The following is a 19,761-nucleotide window of genomic DNA, read 5'->3' on the forward strand; positions in this document are numbered from 1 at the left end:
TCCCTGCCCATGTCATATTTGCAGTCATGCCTTCAGTACAGTAGTGACTGCTTGTCTCTCTCTCCAGATGTTGTCAAACTCTGCCAAGAAATGTAGTGAAATTAGGCTTATTCTAAGTCATTCTATGGCACTTATTCTACAGCTTTACAGCTGCTACTGACGCATCCCTTCCCAAGAGAATGGCCATTGGGGAATATAGATTTTAATTTTTGTCCTCCACCATGAGAACAGTGGTTCTTTTGGGCACAATTCCAAATGTAATGTTGTGTGCTCTGATGTTTCTCTTGTCTAGGTATGACCCTGACATTCTGCTAGGCTATGAGATTCAGATGCACTCCTGGGGCTACCTCTTACAGAGGGCAGCTGCTCTGAGCGTGGACTTATGTCAGATGATCTCTCGAGTGCCGGGTACGTAGAACTGCAGATGTTCTGTTACAACTACAGAGAAGTTATAGAGTAAATAGTGATAACATTAGAGGAAGGGAAGACCATGATTCCAGCTTATTTTAACTAAGCTATGGTAAGCTCTAGATGTGACCTCCTATAGAAAGGTTAAAGCGGCAGCAGCAGAATAAGACCTGCATTCTCATGGCTGCGTGTGCTGCTTTATATACTGGGTCTTTCCCATGCTAAGCAGCAGAGTACAACGGAAAGGCTATGTGGTTAGTGAGGTAGCACAGCAGTAGTGTAGTGCACAGATGCTGAAGGAAAGTCTTCCTAGGTTCAAATTCTAGCTAGGGCTCTAACCACCTGTATAATGTCAAGCAACTTACTTAATAGATCTGCTGCATAATTTTTTCATCCAGAAAGTGGAGGTACTGGTAGAATTTCCAGGGTGATTGCAATTGTGCCTGAAAACAGTGAACACTGTGTGAATGTTGTTGCTAATATCATTTTTGGACATTATCTCCTTAGCATAAAGAAAGAAATGAGAGGTGTGTGGGTGAGTGTGCGTGGCCGTCAGGGTGAAGAGATCCTTCTTTGCAATACTATTTGTTTCTACCATATGAACCAGGACAAGATGTAATGTTTCTAGGTAGAATTTTATAATACAGAGGGAAACTTAGAGTGGGTATGCTAAAGTAAAGAAGCAATGTTGGTACAGTTCCTAGAATATGATGGATAGATAAGGTATAATGTGTATATTCAATATTGTAGTCAACAACATTCACCAAATCTGTTGTTACTTTTATTCTCAGAAAACCATCACCCACAGGACTAGACTCACTTCTCTTTGATCTAAGGAACTCTCAGAATTCTCCATAAACTATTAAGAGAATTTTTTTGAGTATCTCAGATTCTGAGAGAATATGTATGTATGTATATATGTATGTATGTACATAATACAAATATATATATTGATTTTTTAAAAAAATAATGGGTATTCCCTTATTCTAATATGAAATATGAATAGAACTGATTCAAATTTTACCTTTAGTCTTAATTCTTAGTTCTTTAGATTGTTCTCATTTTCTTTGGCATCATTTACCAAATGCTTGTTTTCTGTGAGTCTTGATGTCTTGATGTAGTCTACATTCTTTTTCTATAGATGACAAAATTGAAAACAGATTTGCAGCAGAAAGAGATGACTATGGATCAGATACAATGAGTGAAATCAATATTGTTGGAAGAATTACCCTGAACCTTTGGAGAATCATGAGAAATGAGGTAAGGTATTTGCTCAAAAATGCTTGGAATTAAGATTAGGCCATTATAACAGTGTACTCATTACAAAGTATTAGGATAAATTCTCTGTTTTGTGATTTACTGTTATATGTAAATAAAGTTACAAAATATAAAATGGCTAAATAAAAAAGAATTATACCTTTATTGTTTTTCTACTTATTCTAACTTAACTAGAAGAAAAATGAATATCATACATACATACCTGTACTTGGGAGAGTAAGACACGAAGATCATTAATCTCTGGCTAGCCTGGGCTGTATAAGAATACCCTTAAAATGATAAAATCTACAGCTATCATGGAGTATTATGAGGTTTATGTTCAGTATTGTGGAATTTCATCATTAAGAAAATCTAGTGTAGCCTTAGGAAGGAAACTCTCAAAATAAATAAATTTAAATACTAGGCAAAATTGGAGAGAAGATATTTAGAAATAGTTAATACTAGCATCCAGTTGGATGGGCTTTTGGGTTAAATGATTTCAACAAATTCTCCCATTACTTTGCAATTCTTTATAGAAATAGTTATTTTACACACAATAAAAATACACTTGTGGGGCTTACTAGGTGTTACGTCTTTGAAGTTGTCTGTTTTCTCTAAATGAAATATAAGTTTCCTACTATAATTTGATTGTTTTTGGGTAATAATAGCTAAAATGTTTTCATAATAAAATTTCTTTTTTTTTTTCCTCTCTCTTCACTGATTGTTGTGGCTGTCCTGAATTTATGTTCAACACTGACTTTGCAAGCATGCTGGAACACTTTCGCATGCTACCCATGCCAGATAAGGCAGTGGGTTCTTTATACAAAATTTAGGTAACCTTGGTTTTTTCCCATTTCCTCTTTGTGCCATGAGTCGGGAGTTGTGCTCACATGTAATCTAATTTGAAATAGTGCATTAGTGAATCTGCTTGAGGACGGTGCTATTTTGTGTGCTACACACAGGATTTGCGTATGCACCTCTCTGTGGAAGCCAGAGGTCAACATGGGTATCGTTTCTCAGGAGCCATCCACCTTGTACCTTGAAACAGGGTTTCTCATTGGTCTGGATCTTTTCTCCTTCCCAGTACTCAGATTACACGCTATGCTACCTTGAGTGACATTTTTTGCGTGACTTTTGTAACCCATGTAAAAATTCCTCTCGCCTCTTAAAAGTTTAATTACTGGCAATTTGACAGTTTCCTTAAAGTCCTGAATGCTAGTTGTACCCTGTATCTCGAGCCATTCTAGACAATCAAGCCTTCAGACCAGAGCTGGCCTTGAGTATTTATTTACTTCATACTAGAGATACTCAAATTAGGTTTTCTGGATTTGAGTAGTTCTAAAGGTTCCTTTTTAATCTTTTTACCTTTTATTTGTTTTTTTCATAATGCTTGGCAATTTATAATGTGTGATTCTTATAAACATAAAATATCTTCTGCTCCCACTGGACCTTGAGCCCTTAATGATAAACTGACTGACTCTTAGATAATAATTTTCATTGGATACATATTAGCTGCTTAAAGGAATATATGACTGTTACCATGAAAACTGAATAAATTTACAGACCTTCTAAATCATCCACTTTCAGATTTTGGCAATACAGAGAACAGAGTGTTAGATTTGACTGTTGAGATTTTTCAGCTTCCTCTAAGAACTTGATTTGCCTGTATGGTAACACTCTTATTTTCTAGTCATGTGTTCCCCATATGGTCCCTTCTGTTATTTTCATCTCTTTGCTCCTTGTCTGAGTTCTGAGAAAACCATGTAGATTAATTCTCCGCACCACTAAGTCGATCTGTGATACATGTGTTCTACTCGCTGCTTTAACAGTGGGCTTTCTTCTGCTGTTAGCAGTGTCTTGGCAGTCCTTCCTTCCTTAATTAAACTTGTCGGGTCTTTACCTCAACAACATTGCCTTCTCTACCTTTTCCAGACAGTGTGAGAGACGGTGTACTTAATGCTGAGGTGTGATGTTGTTCTGCAGATGACAGAAATCTTAAATAAAAATATGTGACTTTGGATCACTGTACTGAGATAGGGTCGAAATTAAAAATCCCTGTTTTATACTTTATGAGTTGTAAACTTGGAAAAATGTTATGTCTTGTAAGCTGAGCATGATTCACTAATAACAGATAATCTTTGCAATTAACTTCCATATCTTCTGTGGAAAGTTCTAAGTGGTATTAGGTCTTTTTAAAACCAGATGAGCTAGGTTGACTGGTAAAAGGCAACAAATGTTCTACATAAAGAAAATAATAATTATAATTCTGCTTTGCCCTTTTTTTAGGTTGCCCTGACTAACTACACTTTTGAAAATGTGAGCTTTCATGTTCTCCATCAGCGTTTCCCCCTCTTTACCTTCCGAGTCTTGTCGGACTGGTTTGATAATAAGACAGATCTCTACAGGTAATGGTTCACCACGCAAGAGGATGTGGTATGGTTTTTTTTTTTTTTTTCCTTCAAATCAGCATTATTAGGGGCTGGAAAGATAGCTCCACAGTTACAAGCACTGACTACTCTTCCAGAAGACCCAGGTTCGATTTCCCAGCAAACCACGTGGCATCTCACAACTGTCCGTAACTCCAGTTCCAGGTGATCCAGGGCCCTCCTGGCTCTGCAGGCACCAGACACACACATGGTGCATAGCCACACATGCCAGCAAAGTACCTGTACACATAAAGTTAATTTTTAAAATAAAATTAAAAGTCAGTATCATTGAGCTTTCTGTTACATTCAATAAAAGACACACATTTAACGTCTGTTGTCTCTGACTTTGTATGTGTGCATTCACTCTGTAACCAGAGCCTCATCATAAGGAAGAGAACTAACTACAGGAGAGAGCTCTTAAACAAATCGGTCCACTCAAAACCTAACTATCCAGTAAATACCAAGGAGATTTCTATTAGCTGATTATTTTTGCCACTTACAGAACTTCATATAAATAGAAATATTAGTAATCTGTTGATTTTTGTTGGACTTCTGTGATGAAATTCAATATAATTTTTTTAACTTGTAACTGTTGTGAGATTCAATATGTCGCATGTTGTTCTTATTATTCAGTAATATTCAGTTATATGAAATACACAGTTTATTCATTCAACTCTTAATAGAGACACCAGTGTGCATTGTAGCTACTATGAATAAAACTGTTATAAATATGTACGCAAGTCTATGTGAACATATATTTTCAATTCTATAGTTGACACATTTCTGGGCCATATGCTTAGTTAGTGTCTGTTAACTTTCTCTGCTTCCTCTAGAAGTTCATCTACTGCAAATCTGCTGGAAATAAATTATCCTAACGCTCACTTATCAAAAGAAACAAAGAAAATGCTTTTGACTGATATTTTACTGTCTCACTCTAGGCTTGAGCTCTGCTTTGTTTCTTTCTTTCTTAACTACTATGAAGATTTTGATTGCCTTCCCTATCTGTCCTTCATTGTTTTTGATAAATCAACAGTAATTTACATTTTTCTAATTTGTCCAACTCATTTGATTTCTTCCTTCCTTTCATTCTTTCATTCTCTCTTTTTTTTAAAGACAGGATCTCTGTACATAGCCTAGGGTAGCCTTGAACTATAATGTAGCCCAGGATGACCACAAACTTGGAATTCTCCCTCAATCTTCCAAGTGCAAGGATTATAGTTGTATATAACAGAAATCATCTCCTTGTTGTCTTGTGTAAGTCGTAGAGTGGGTTGGAGGGAGTGCATTACTAGCTTCTCCTAGCCCAACTTTAGTCTTTGGAATGTCTTGATTTCTGGGGCCTAGACATGAGCTTTCTCAGCACTCCTATTCTTAGCACAGTGGGGAGAACCTCTGCTTTGTGTAACTACCAGTTTGGGTCCAGACAGGTCCTCTGCCTGTCTGCAGAGGCAAGCAGTGGTGTCCTGTGTCTTCCTTAGCAGCTGAGCTCCTTGGCTAGGGTTCTGGGATGAGAAGTACCCTGCCCCTTAGCAGACCTGTTGTTCATCTGTTTAATGCCAGGTCTGTGATTGCAGTGCTGCACACCAGACTCTAGGTGTTTCCTCTAGAAACACTTCTACCTTGACAGGACTTAGACTCCAGAAGAAGAAAAAAGAAAGGCAGGTGTTCAGTTTTTAAAAATTAGTGCATTCTAGCTTATTAAAATAATACAAGAGTAAATGATGGTAAAGATGCAAAAGATACTGCATTTAAAAAACAACTCATGTATGTGAAAAAAAAACAATTATATTGAAAATACTTTTAAAACAATATATTCTGATTCTGGTTTCCTTCTCTCCCAGCTCCTCTCAGATCCTTGCCATTCTCCCACTTACCCAGATCCACATTCATTCTCTCTCTCATGTTTTCTAGTCATCTTCCATTCCGTTTTTGAGGAACCTCAGGGAAGTGATGTAGAACTACAGTAAGGGCTGAGTGCTGATGGTTCACACCCTTGATGCCAGCACTTGGGAAGCAGAGGCAGGTGGAGATCTAAGTTCAAGGCCAGCCTGGCCTACATTGTTATTTCCAGGACAGCCAGGACTACACAGAGAAATCCTGTCTTGAAAAACAGAACAAAACAAAGCAAAACAAAATCCTACAGTAAGGAGTAGATTTTGGTATTAAATCTTTACAGAGAAGTTGGTTATCGCTCAGTGACAGCTCAAGGAAAAAGTAATACATAAACCTATAAATAACATTTATATTCAACTTAACACCATAACCTACATTTGATGATTTGTTTAGGGATGGTAGAACTGTTCTAAATTCATGTATTGCCACCTCTAGTTAGGTATTATCCAGGATAAATAAACCCTTTTTTGCTAATAGAAATAGAGAACTGGGCCTGGGTTATCAAAAAATCAAGGAAAGTTTTGAAACAAATTATCTTACAATTCCTTCTTATCATAAGTACTAGTTTAAATTTTATATATTGTTACTAGTTTTCTCCTTGTACGGTCCTGACATACGGATTTAAAGGTTCACCTTGTGACGTCCCCCTCAGTAACCTCACTTTACCTGTACTCATGCGTGCGCTCTCTCTTGACAGATGGAAAATGGTCGATCATTATGTCAGCCGGGTCCGTGGAAATCTCCAGATGTTAGAACAGCTGGACCTAATTGGGAAAACCAGTGAAATGGCCAGACTTTTTGGCATTCAGTTTTTACATGTATTAACAAGAGGTTCACAGGTAGAAATTTTTCTTGTACACTTTAAAGCTCTACCCAAGTGAGATACTTGGTTTTGGCCTCTTTGAAATGATTAGATTTTTTAAACTTTGTATCTGTTATCAGTATTATCTGTTATCAGAATACTGACACCTAGTATTCAACAGAGATCCCAAATGAGAGCCCCACAATGTGTTCCCCTCATTATGGAGCCTGAGTCTCGTTTCTATAGCAACTCTGTTCTTGTTCTGGATTTCCAGTCACTATATCCTTCAATTGTGATAGCATATAACTACTGCTTTTCCACTTGCCTTGGCCATGTAGAGAATTTGGGAAAGTAAGATTTCTTTCTTATATTTACAGCCATGTTATAGTACTTTATTTGCATTAATATTATAGACTTTTCACTGTTCTTAAGAATAAGATGAATTGGAATATAGCCCAGCTAACCCGTTTACTGCAGTTGTCTTACTAATGGACATGAACTGTGGTGTGATTAGTTTAGCTTTGTAGACAAATGGCTCATGTGAGGAGAGCCATGAGCAGAGAGAGACGAGCCTCGCATCTTCTGTTTTATTCTTCATGGATATCAGTAGTCTTCTTTCCAATGAGATTTATGTTTATTAAATCAGCTTCCGTTGCAGTACTTTGAAATTAATGATTCCAGTTGTCAGTTTCTTCTGTCTTAGAAACATGCTGTGATTTTTCAAACGATTGACAGTTTATTAATTCAAATAAGTTAAACAAGAGTAATGTTTTAAATTGTCAAAGGAGTGGATGTCTTTCTTAATTTCAAGAAATATAGAATCTTTTTTTAAATTATTTTGTGTACTTGAGACCACATCTAGTGATCCAACTCTCATAGGAAATACTTATGGAAACTGTATCATTATTTTTCTTTTATTAAGAAGAAAATTTGAAATTACCTTATACTTGAATTTTTCCTTAGGGAGTTTAATGTAACATGATTATATGTTGAGTTGAAATTTTGTATTTGAGTGTGTATTTAGTCATAAGTAGTAAAGTACTGCCACTTATGAAATGCTTGTTTGGTGTGATGGTGGTGGCCCATGCCTTTAATCCTAGCACTTGAGAGGTAGAAGCAGTTGGGTCTCTGAGTTTGAGGCCAGCCTGGTCTACAGAGTGAGTTCTAGGACAGCCAGGGCTACACAGAGAAACCCTGTCTGGAAAAACTAAAAAAGGAAAGAAAAGAAAGAAAAGAAATGCTTCTTTCTATAAATCGTACATATATGAAGAATTTTTGTTAATAAACCAAATAACCATATTGCCAGTTACATAAATTCATGTTTTCATTTCTGAAAGAGAAGTTGTGATTAAATTTTATAAATGTCTAAAAGCTCTGAGGAAGTCTCTGCTTAACATCTTCTTTCTTAACAGGTATGATGAGTTCAAATTTGGCTGTACCTCTCTAAGAGTACCTCCAGATTTACTTTACCAAATTAGGCATGACGTCACAGTGTCCCCCAATGGAGTAGCTTTCGTCAAGGTAATACTCGCTTGTAAACGAAAGGAGTCAACTGTGGCTTACCTTTAAGAAAGCAAGTCGAGGTTTGGGTATTGTTGGCACATAAGGCTATACTACTTGAAGACTTTTCTCTCATAAAATCAAAACCAAAATCTTCTGGGAAACAATTTTGAAGAAAAATAACCATCTTGCTTTGGTTAGACTTGGATTTAACTAATGAACTATTGAGGGGAGTGTGTGTCTACGGCATCTACCTCTGTAGAATCTGGCAGACATGCTTAGAGTGTGACGGTCAAAGATGTTAACTGGTAAAGAGTTCAGTTGCTTTAGTGTATACAGCCTGCAGCTGTTCCACATTATTTTAAATAAAATCGATGCTCTCTTAGATAGAATGAAACTAACATATTTAATGACTGCATTCTTTAAAAAGACATTCAAACTAACAAGAGCCCTTTATTTTCTATATACTTTCTCCTCAAGAAAACTGAAGAAACCTTTCTAGTTGAATAAAGAAAATAGATTTCAGAAGTTGTATTACCCCTTATATGCCAACTTCATTTCTTTTCAATTTCCCTAGCTGTGAATTGATGTATACTACCGGTATGAATGGTGTTTGATGGAACAGGCAGACCCCACCAACCCTCCAATTCATTCTGGTGTACTTATCAAAAATATCATTCTCTACCAATTAAGAGATGATATTGAACTTTAATTACAATTCAGATGTGAAGAAAATTTTTAGCAGTAAGTTCATGGTATATTCCTTTCTTAGAGATTTTTGGAATAGACTATCCCCAGCTTTTGGTGTAGGTAAAGTTGGAGAAATTGGAATTGATTTGTTTTGATGGGGTTTTTTTTCTCCCATGATTAAAAAAAAATCCATTTTAAAATAGCATTTCTACATATTTGGTCATGGTTCTTTTTGTATTATATCTTAAAATATTATGCCTCCATGAGGAAGAAATCAGGAAAGCAATCCTATTCTTAATAGGGGAATGGAACCCTGGGAATAAACCTCACCAAAAAAGTGAAAGGCCTCAACAATAAAAATTGCAAAGCAGTAAGCAGGACATGGTGGTGCATGCCTTTAATCCCAGCACTAAGGAGGCAGAGTTACGCAGGTATCTATGAGTTCAAGCTAGCTTAGTCTATAGAGCTCGTTCCAGGCCAGCTAGGGCTACATTGTGAGACCTTATCTAGGAAATAAAAATTATGAAACACTGGAGAAAGAAATTGAAGAACAACAAGATGGGAAAACATCACTACACTATATGAAATAGTTAATATTGATAAAATGAAATAATGTCAAAATTGAACTACATAATGCAGTCCCTGTGAAAGTACCTATGACCTTCACAAAACTGGAAGAAGAAAAAAAGACCCTAAAAGTCTTATGGAAACACAAATGATATCAAATAGCAAAAGCCAGTCCTAAGCAAAAAAGAGTAATGGTGGAGGGGAGGCCTCAGAATGCCTAATGTCACATACACTAACAAAGCCAAAGTAATAAAAACTTGATGGTATAGGATTAGCATAAAAAGAACACAGGCCAATAGAATAAAATAGGCAACCTAGAAATAAACCTGTTTGTCTAAGCCATCTTATTCTTGACAAAACTGCCAAAAATATATATAAGAAAAAAGTCATGTCAACAAACAATGTTAGGAAACCTGATTATCCATATGTAGAAGACTGAAACGACAACCCTCTTACCTTTCATTCAATATAGAAGGCATTGAAAGGGCTATACAGCTCAGTGGTTAAAAGCACTGGCTGTTACTTGGTTTTAATTCCTAGCACCCATCTGGTTTGCAACTGCTTGCTAGCCCAGTTCCAGGGGATCTGGGCTCTCTGAGCACCAGACATGCACATTGTGCTCAGACAGATATACAGGTAACAGTTTCCTGAGGAAGACTCAAAACTTGAATTAACAAATAGGATTCCAAGGCTTCTTACAGCAAAGTAAACAATTAGGATTAATCACAAGTAAAGATATAGCCTGGATCAGGATGTGTCCGAAATATGTAAAGGACTCAAGGAACCGAATACCAGATGAGCACACAATCCAGTCAGTAAATAATCTTCTTTGTGATCACAAAGAGATAGCAGTGGCCAAAGAAGAATAGGAAGGTTCCAGGTGTCTGTGGCCATCAGGAAGTGTAAGTTAGACTGCACTAAGACTTCCTCACCACAGTGAGCGAGGCTGTTGTTCAGAAAATAAAAAAGGCCAACACGTGTGAGAGCAGAAAGGGGCCTTGTACATGGCTGCCGTGGAAATGCTGTGAAGGCCTTTCAAACTAAAACACCACTAGCATGGAATCCAACATCACTGCTTGGGATAAACCAGACAGTCAGCATACAAAAGAGCATACTTGCTTCTTGCTGCACTGTTCACAACAGCTAAGCAATAGGATCAGCCTGGACACCATCTTACTTATCAGTAGACAAGTGGATTAAAAAGTGTGAGACATATAGATATAGATATAGTATTTGGCCATAATGAATAGTAAAGCATATCATTTGCAGGGAAATGAATGGAAACTGAAACCCAAACACAGACACGGCTTCGTCTGTTACATGTGGAAAGTAGAGGCTTGTAGGAGAGCACCTGAAGTAAGCAGGATCTGCTAGGAAAGGCAGTGGGGAAGGGCTGGCACAATGATGGTAATATAGTAGTATATAAGTATAAAGGCTTTCACAGTTGATGCGAACTAATAATTAGAGGGAGAGTTGGGCTGGCTTCTAAAGGTACACCAAATGAATTAGAGACTGACCTACGTGTTCTGTCACGTGTGTGGGTGTTTGCTTAAGCTCCCTTCAATAGCATCTTAAAAACCCCATTTACATTTTGACCTAGTATGTAAAGTTTAAAAAGAATAATTTTTTTAATTTTCAAAAGTGTGACTATCCTATAACTGGAGTTTTAATTGTTCAGTTTGACATGCGTTATTTTGCACGTGTCTGTGAATCATCAGTTAATACTGTTTTGTGGTTTTCATTCCTACCAGAGTTCTCATAAATCCTCCCTAGTCTTGATTAATACAAATGATTTTTTTTTTTGGCAACAACAAATGTTATCACTTCATTATTCATCCCCTCTTCCAGATTGCTAATAAATGTAGGCCGGAGGGGATGGCTTAGTGCTCTAAGCATCAGATTTGAAATACCTAGAGTCCCTGGAACTGCAGGTTTGAATGTCAGCAGAGTCAACCCAGCTCATCACTCTTCCAAGGTAGATAAATGGAGTTCCCTGCAGAGCACTGTGTGGGGTCGCTAGGGTGAGCGCTTTACCAACTGAGGTGGTTTATGACTGATACAAGGCCCATGTGTCTTTCTAGAAGGATGGGGGTCTCGATCAGAGTTTGAACAGCATTTCCCTCTGAGTTTGTTGTATGGCTATCTATGTACTAGTTGACATCCTGCTTCCTGGAGTTCTAAGAGCTCATATAGAAGTGCTGCATTCAATTTTTAAACAATACCAGAACCTTTTAGAAGAAAAAAACTCTTCAACAGAAATAAACTGTGATGATTGTGAATGGCAGCTACTAGTCCTGTGGTTATTCTGTTAGTAGCATGTTTCTGTTTATGACAGTTGGCCGTTGTATGCCTGTTTCCTTCTTAGTTACCGAAGTCTAGATGCATGCAAATGTGACTGAGGCATGTTATACATTCTTCTTTTTTTCTCCTTTATGATAGCCTTCTGTACGAAAGGGTGTTCTACCAAGAATGCTTGAAGAAATTTTGAAGACTAGATTGATGGTGAAGCAGTCAATGAAGTCTTACAAGCAGGACAGAGCCCTGTCACGGATGCTCAATGCCCGTCAGCTAGGACTAAAGCTGATAGCAAATGTCACGTTTGGCTATACGGCTGCTAATTTCTCCGGGAGAATGCCGTGTATTGAGGTAACACATTTAATAAGAGAGTAGTTACTGAAGTATTTTGCTTTGTTACTAAACCTTAAAGTGTCATTTCCATGACATACTAGTTTTTCATGCATCTTTTCTTATTTTAATAATAATTTTTAAATTATATGCATATTTCCACATTTACTAGCATAAGGTTTCAGTGCCAGTTTATAATAGTATTTACAGTAATTTTGATACTAAATAATTCCTTTTAATTTTGTTGTTGTTTTGATTTTTCAAGACAGAGTTTCTCTGGGTAGCCCTGGCTACCAGCGATCTGTAGACCAGGCTGGCCTAGAACTCAGAAATCTGCCTTCCTCTCCCTCCCCAGTGCTGGGATTAAAGGTATGCAGCACCATGACTAGCTCCTTTTAATTTGGTAGTTAGGTCCAAATATTACATTAAAGAAAAATCATCCCATGGACCGGAGAGATGGTTCAGTCAGTAAAGTGCCTACTGTATAAACATGAGGGACCCACAGGAAATGTCAGAAGCAGCAACTTGTTACGTGTATCCGAGTGCTGAGTGGGTGGTGGCAGTAGGATCCCTGGAGCTCACTGGCTCTTACTGACTAGTCTGTTTAACTGCGTAAACTCTGGGTTCCATGGAAGACCTTGTCTCAAGAAGGTAGGAAATAAGTGACTAAGACACCTAATGTCAACCCCTGGCCACTGCACACACATGTCTTATGCACAGCTCACAAGAGGCAAAGTGAATCTCACACTTGCTCAAGAGCTGACATTAGAGTTCATCAGGTCAGCTGCTTAATGAAGCAAGCCTGGTGACTTCAGTTCCGTCCCTAGAACCTACAAAAATGTGGAAGGAGAAAAGTGGGTTCCATGGAGTTATCTTCTGCCTTCCTGTGTATGCTACAATCACAAGCACACACATTTGTGTGTGTGTGTGCGCGCGTGTGTGTGCATGCACGCACCAACATAAGGCTAGAAAGATGGTTCACTGGGAGAAGGGGAGAGAAGAGGGATGGGAACATAGCTCAGTCAGTGCTTGGGGGCTTACTATGCACACTAGAGAGCTTGAGCTTCCCAGTACCACTTAAGGTAGACATAGTATGCCTGTAACTCCAGTGTTACAAGGAAGATGGGAACATGGGCAGAAGGTGGCTTCTGGGTTGAGCAGAGATTCAACGTTTTATTAAAACTTTGTGGTTACAGTTAGATAACATGATTTAGTGCTTTGTTGGTTGGTTTTCTGGTTATGCGTTTTGTTTTGAAACAGGATCTCACTGTGAAACCCTAGCTGGAACCTGTAGAGATCTGCCTTCCTCTGCCTCCTAACTACTGGGATTAAAGATATGCACCACCATGCATGCTGATTCTCAGTGTGTTTTAATGTACTAAGTTGTCATTTTCTAATATTCTCAAAGTTTCAATATGATATATTATCTTAACTTAAAATACAAATCAAATTTTTGCTTCCATTTTATGAGCTGTTCCTTTCCTCATATACTATAGTTTCCTTTGCAGTACAGCTTTAGACAGCTTTCTGAATACTGTTAGATCTGTATTTAGTTTGGGAATTTCAAGTTTTGGAACAAAAAGGGAAGTATCATTATTACTGTTGTTTGGTTATTAGCAAAAAGACAAGAATGCACAATTTTACTGTAAAATTCAAAGGAAATGCTCCATTTGATTTGGATGGCAGTCTTCTCTGTCTTTTGACCTCAGTTAATTTAGTAATTAAAATCTCTTTAATTTACCAAACTACATAATCTAATGAAGATGTGTTTCACATTGCTTAAGGCCTAGAATTTTTTTATCAGCTTGTGCCCTTATCCTTGCTAAAACTCAGTGGTCACAGTGAAAGAACCCTGTGGGCATATTTATGTACTTACTTGTTTGTAATTAAACACTGCAAATATAATTTGTTATATAATTGTGTACTTTTTTCTTTTACTCAGTTTTAACAAAAATTATGTATAATCAATCTCAGAGATTTAATTTCAGCACTTAATAAGTTATCATAAACAGAAATTTTTTGAAATTTAGGTAGAAAATAAGGTAGATACACCTACCTTATACTTGGACCCAACACACAGTACTTTGTACCCTGGTTGATTATATGAATATAAAGGAGAGGCTTTGAAAAGCCACATGTGGTGATGCACACCTTTAATCCCAGCACTCAAGAGTCAGTGGCAGGCGGATTTCTGTGAGTTCAAGACCAACCTGGTCTACAGTAGACAGTTCCAGGACAGCCAGGGCTGTTACACAAAGAAATCTTGTCTCAAAACAAAACAAAACAAACAAACAGTTATTTGGGCTTTGCAAACACAAGGCTTATTCTTTCAAGAATCAAACATACCTATGTTCCTTGTAAACGTGTGAAGTCCTTCTTATGTCCTGACATAGTCAAAGGCAAGTCTATAGTCACAGATTCTTTTAAATTCATTTTTTAACTTTGTGATGCACTGGTAGTTATTTTTTTGTATTATTTCATTTTTTAAAATATCTAATAATTAAGATTTTAGTATTATTAAAATGTGTTGACTCTTACCGAGCTATGTTAAGTCATTTCCAATGTGTTTGTATCATCAACAGGTTGGTGATAGCATTGTTCACAAAGCCAGAGAGACCTTGGAACGAGCAATTAAACTAGTGAATGATACCAAGAAATGGGGTGCTAGGGTTGTTTACGGTGATACTGACAGGTAATGAATTTAGAGGGTTATATTTGGGTTTGGGGCATTGGTTTGAGGGTGGGTTTTTTTTTCTTGTTAATTTTTTGTTTTGTTTACATATATTTGTATCTTCTTTTTGGTGTTTGAAATAGCTTAGGGGAGATCCTTTTAAATAACACTCCTCCATCATTGTTGTCGTCCATATGATCTTTTGGTTGGATAATTCTTCTGAGTCTCTGTATTTAAGTCCCTTAAAGAAATAGTGGTAGTGGTGGTGGTCGCAGCAGCAGCAGCAGCAGCAGCAGCAGCAGCAAACAAGTACAGTCTAGGGAGATGGTTCAACATGGCAGTTGCTATACTACCATGAAGGCCTGAATTTGGATTTATAGCACCCATATTAAAAGCTAGACATGGACACATGAGTATCCCCAGCAGTAAGGAGGGCAAAGACAAGAATATCTCCAGTTTCCTGGCTGCCAGCATTGCAGGAAAATCAGGAAAGTTTGGTGAGAGACCCTGTCTTAAGAATAAGGTAGAAAACAATAAAAAGGGGCACTCATTGTCATTCTCTTTCCTAATAAACGCCTGCGTACATGTACACACAAGCACGCGTGCACCCACCCACGCACTTAAAAGGCAGTTACCAAAGCCTTAAGCTGTTAAATTTTTATGAAATCTGTTGACCTCCTAAGAGAAGAAACAGCCAAATGCAGTTACCCATTGGATCCCAGAGAATGTGCTGACTTCTGCAAGCCCATTCATGTCCTGGCAAAGAATGGGATGGCTTTTGAATCCTGGATCACTAACTCCAGCCTGCTTGCTTTGTTACTTACACTACCATTTTTCAGGGTCCCGTTGTTTATATAACATCTTACTTGTATGGCACCTTGAAATCCTTTAAATGGTTTTCATAGTACATTTGGAGTCACATTGTGTTCGTGCTTGGAGCACTTCCCTCAGCACCTCTGATCACTGTCTAGTACAACAGAGCAGTTGGAGATAGTGTCCCTAATTAATAAAGATAACCTGTAAGTGATCCTTAAACAGTGTTAATCTTACAGTCCTTTAAAGTGTATATAAAGTGAACACTATATTAATGCTAAGTGAGACCTTGTTGCCTGTAACCACTTTCCCATTACCATCAGACAGAGGTAGCTTGCTGTTTCCCAAGCTCTGTCAGTATTACCTAATGTCCCTCCTAGTTTGTCTTTGGGCAGTTCACTGCTCAACTAAAATTCTGCTTGGTAGTATATCAAAATGAGTTACTAAAACAAACTTTGTTATGTTGTAATTCTTTGTAAAATTAGTAGAAAAGCAAAAAACTTTAAATACTTAAACTATTACTTTTAACCCAAAGTCTATATGTGTTGGTTGTTAGCACATAGAATCATAAGTTAAAATGATTTTTATTGCACATTATCTACCATTTAAGATCTTTAAGAACTGAGACAAGCCACAGGGAGTGGTGCACACCTTTTAATACCAGTACTTTAGAAGCAGAGGCAGATGAATCTCCGTGAGTTTAAGTCCAGCCTAATCTACCTAGAGTTTCAGACCAGCCAGAACTACACAGTGAGACCCTTCCTTTAAAACAACTATATAAACATCTTAAATATTGAAAAATAATTTCAAACAAAGTCCAATACTCACAGGCTCTCAGAACAAAAGAAAAGATAAAGTTGGATATTATTTAGGCTGGCAGTTCACACCCCTAGGTGAGAAATTATCACCAGCTAGTCAGTAATTGAGACATGAATGTGAGCTCCATGTTCTGATTCTTAGCAAGTGCTTTTTCTATATATCAGATTTCACAGGAATGTTGAGATTCCAATCAGTGAAATCCATGGACAGTATCACTTTGGCCATCATTCATTACTTGATCTGTGCAAGGACAATTCATTTAGAATATGCATTCTAACAAGAACAGTAGCACCCCAGCAGAGTACAAGTAAGTTACTAGAAGTATAAAAAGTTCCCAAAATATATGTCTTTCTTAATAATTACTTTCGTTAAAAAATAAGTAACGCTTTCTTTGGGATGATAATTATGATAAAAGGTTGAAAAACTGCCTTAGAAATAATAACTAATGCTTGGCAGAGTGAAAGAGATCTTAGCCACAAGGATCTAAAAATCTGTCAGCTATAGTTTATTAACATGGCCAATCACAGTTCACTGAGCTTCTATGCCTCAACTACTTCATCAGCAGAATGGAGGAGTTTGGTAACTGCTGATCAGTGACCACTGCCTCCCTCAGTTTCAAGGTTCATGATTTATAAAGAGTCCTGGCTCCCATCTGTGGGGGATCTAAAGAACTGAGGAGGCTGTTTTACCACTAGAGCAGTTTTTATTGCTACCCACTTAAGTGTAATTAGTAGGAACACTAAATATTACCATGGTTGAAACCATTACTTCATATGGTAATGCTTCTCATTCATATTTATTCCATCCGGTGGGATATTACCTGCTTCAGCCAATGACAAGCTGTTTATAAGGGTAATTCATAGTCAGTGAAGGGATTGACTTCCAATAAGAATATATATACTTACAGGGTAGGGAAATGAAATCAGAATCTCTTGGGAAATTCATCAGACCATAATTAAGAAAGTCCTCTTAGGCAGCATTTATATCCCCAATTACTCCCTATTATGTATACTAATTAATATTCTAAATGTGTACTTGAACCTCTTAACCCAAAGATAAATGTTATTTAAAAGTACAGTGACAATAGACTCTGATGGAGGACCTTTTCCTCAGGTGTGGCAGAGGCAGAAGGGTTACTCCAAGTTCTAGGCTCAGTGGGTTACATAGTGAGCTCCAGGCCAGGCAGGCCTGACATCTCACAAGCAATAGTGAGAACAAAGACATCTTTTCCTTTTTAGACTAGTCATCTCTGTACTATCACCAAAACTTTTCGTTCATCTAAGCCAGTTCTCTTGAAGCATAGCTCCAAATCAAATTAGCCAAACAGTGCATCTACTGACAAGCCCATTGATACTCTTAGGTAAAACCTCATATATAATAAATTTCAAAAGTCTAGTGAGTATGCGTGTATGTGTCTGTTCATACACAGACTACACATATCTAGGTTTTGTACTCCTGACCCAAGGGGTAGCGTGACTCACTTTCTGTTACTGTAGATTAGTTTTATTTTTTCAAGTATTTTATATAAACGGAATTACACAGTATGTGCTTTCTTACATCTGGTCCTGGAGAGTGTGTGCTCTAGGAGACAGATGGGAGGAATTAGAGAACATAGAGGGAGTGCTATTCCACGTATGTGTGTCATGCTGCAGTCACTTGGCCCGTCTGATAAAGTAGTGAATACTTCGTGTATTGATCTCTCCCCCCACCCTCCTTACACACACACACACACACACACACACGATTTTTATTGAAACACGGTTGTAGTAGAAATATGTAGCATGTATCTACTTTATATGAAAGTGTAAGAGCCTGCCTGATGAGCCAGCCGCCACTCTAGCCAAGCCACAGCATTTCTATTCCCCAACCAGCACCCCATGCAGCTCCACCTCTGATGTCTGTCACCACTGCTGAATTTTACTTGTTCTCAAATATATGTATATATGCATCCTGATTTTAAAATGCTCATATTCATCACTGCAACTGAAAAACTTAAAAATAATAACCATTCATGATAAAAATAGTTTGGTCATGTATTAAGCACACTCTTAGCATACATAAAAACCAGCAATCCCACTTCTATATGTGTGCCTAAGAAAAGGAAAAAGGATGTCCACGCAGAAATGTGTATATAAACCTTCTTTGGAACTTTCCTCATTAGAGTCAAGGGAATAGATAGAAAGTTTGTGCATTCATACAGTGAAATACCCAGTCGTAAAAAGGAGCTAGCTATCCCAACATCATAGGCGACTCTCAGGTATCCAGAGAGAAAGAAGCCAGACCCAGCAGAGTATGTATGGCATAGTCCCATTTATACAAAATTCCTGAAAAAAAAAACCCAAAATTAATCTGTAATAACAGAAAGTTATTACAGATTCTGGGGCAGGAGTACAGTTTTAAAAGACCCTTTTTGATTGACTTAACTGTGCACCATACACAACCTTAGCTGTCCAGGGATGATCCTTGGCAGCTTCAGTGTCTGAATTTTAGTCGGAGCTGAGCCTTTCAGAGCTGTAACAAGGTATACTGTAAGTGTCAAGGGGAAGGAGTTAGTTAGACAGGAAAGCCTTGAAAGAAAGCAACTTAAGAAAGAACAGTCAGGGCAAGTAGGTCATCCTTGCTTTAGACTGTTTATTAGCCAGGAAGTAACTCTTGATGAAATTTGTTCTTATGACTTCCACATTACCTGCTATATTTTTAATCTCTTAGTATGTTTGTACTACTGAAAGGAGCCACCAAGGAGCAGTCTTTTAAGATTGGTCAAGAAATTGCTGAAGCTGTTACTGCTACTAATCCTAGGCCAGTGAAACTGAAGTTTGAAAAGGTAAGGGGAGGAAAGTGTTAATAGTCACACAGAGCTTACATGCTTCTGAGATGTTTCTGACTTACTCAGTCGGCAGTCTCTGGCTCTATAAATATGTTGAATACTAAAGTTTTTAGTTTTATATGCTCTCTCAGTTTGGGAGCATTTTGTATGTGTACACTTGAGTGTGTTTGGTTCATTTGGTTTGGATTGGGGATTGTGTGTGTGTGGCGTGTGGGTATGATACTAGGGCTTATACTAACATTAGGGTTACTAATACTAATATTACTTATACTAATATTAGGGTTTATACTAACAAGACTGCCACTGAGCTGTAGCCCCTAGGCCTTCCGATTTTTTTTTTTTCAATACTGTCTGTCTTAGTCAGGGTTTCTATTCCTGCACAACATCATGACCAAGAAGCAAGTTGGGGAGGAAAGGGTTTATTCGGCTTACACTTCCATGCTGCTGTTCATCACCAAAGGAA

At 37.6% G+C, this 19,761-nt stretch overlaps 2 protein-coding genes across 3 annotated transcripts in view; both read left to right on the plus strand.

Annotated features, from left to right (window-relative positions):
• Window positions 1–6,865, plus strand: part of Rev3l (REV3 like, DNA directed polymerase zeta catalytic subunit) — a 119,185-nt gene extending 112,320 nt beyond the window's left edge. Inside the window, exons 19-22 of the mRNA XM_029482641.1 lie at window positions 293–408; window positions 1,550–1,668; window positions 3,952–4,070; window positions 6,682–6,865. Coding sequence (XP_029338501.1) covers window positions 293–408; window positions 1,550–1,668; window positions 3,952–4,070; window positions 6,682–6,865 — 538 coding nt within the window. The remainder of the gene's footprint in view (window positions 1–292; window positions 409–1,549; window positions 1,669–3,951; window positions 4,071–6,681) is intronic.
• A 32-nt stretch (window positions 6,866–6,897) lies between these two features.
• The window catches only part of LOC115032161 (DNA polymerase zeta catalytic subunit-like), a 30,157-nt gene continuing 17,293 nt past the window's right edge, over window positions 6,898–19,761 (plus strand). Inside the window, exons 1-5 of one of the 2 annotated variants that reach the window (XM_029482855.1) lie at window positions 6,898–7,137; window positions 8,199–8,307; window positions 11,983–12,189; window positions 14,751–14,860; window positions 19,181–19,295. In XM_029482855.1, coding sequence (XP_029338715.1) covers window positions 6,977–7,137; window positions 8,199–8,307; window positions 11,983–12,189; window positions 14,751–14,860; window positions 19,181–19,295 — 702 coding nt within the window. In that variant the 5' untranslated portion in view covers window positions 6,898–6,976. Of the gene's footprint in view, window positions 7,138–8,198; window positions 8,308–11,391; window positions 11,519–11,982; window positions 12,190–14,750; window positions 14,861–19,180; window positions 19,296–19,761 lie in introns of those variants that run through there. The other variant, XM_029482856.1, reaches the window with a different exon arrangement.

This window comes from Mus caroli, chromosome 10, assembly GCF_900094665.2.
Source record: "Mus caroli chromosome 10, CAROLI_EIJ_v1.1, whole genome shotgun sequence".
Taxonomy (NCBI): Eukaryota; Metazoa; Chordata; class Mammalia; order Rodentia; family Muridae; genus Mus; species Mus caroli.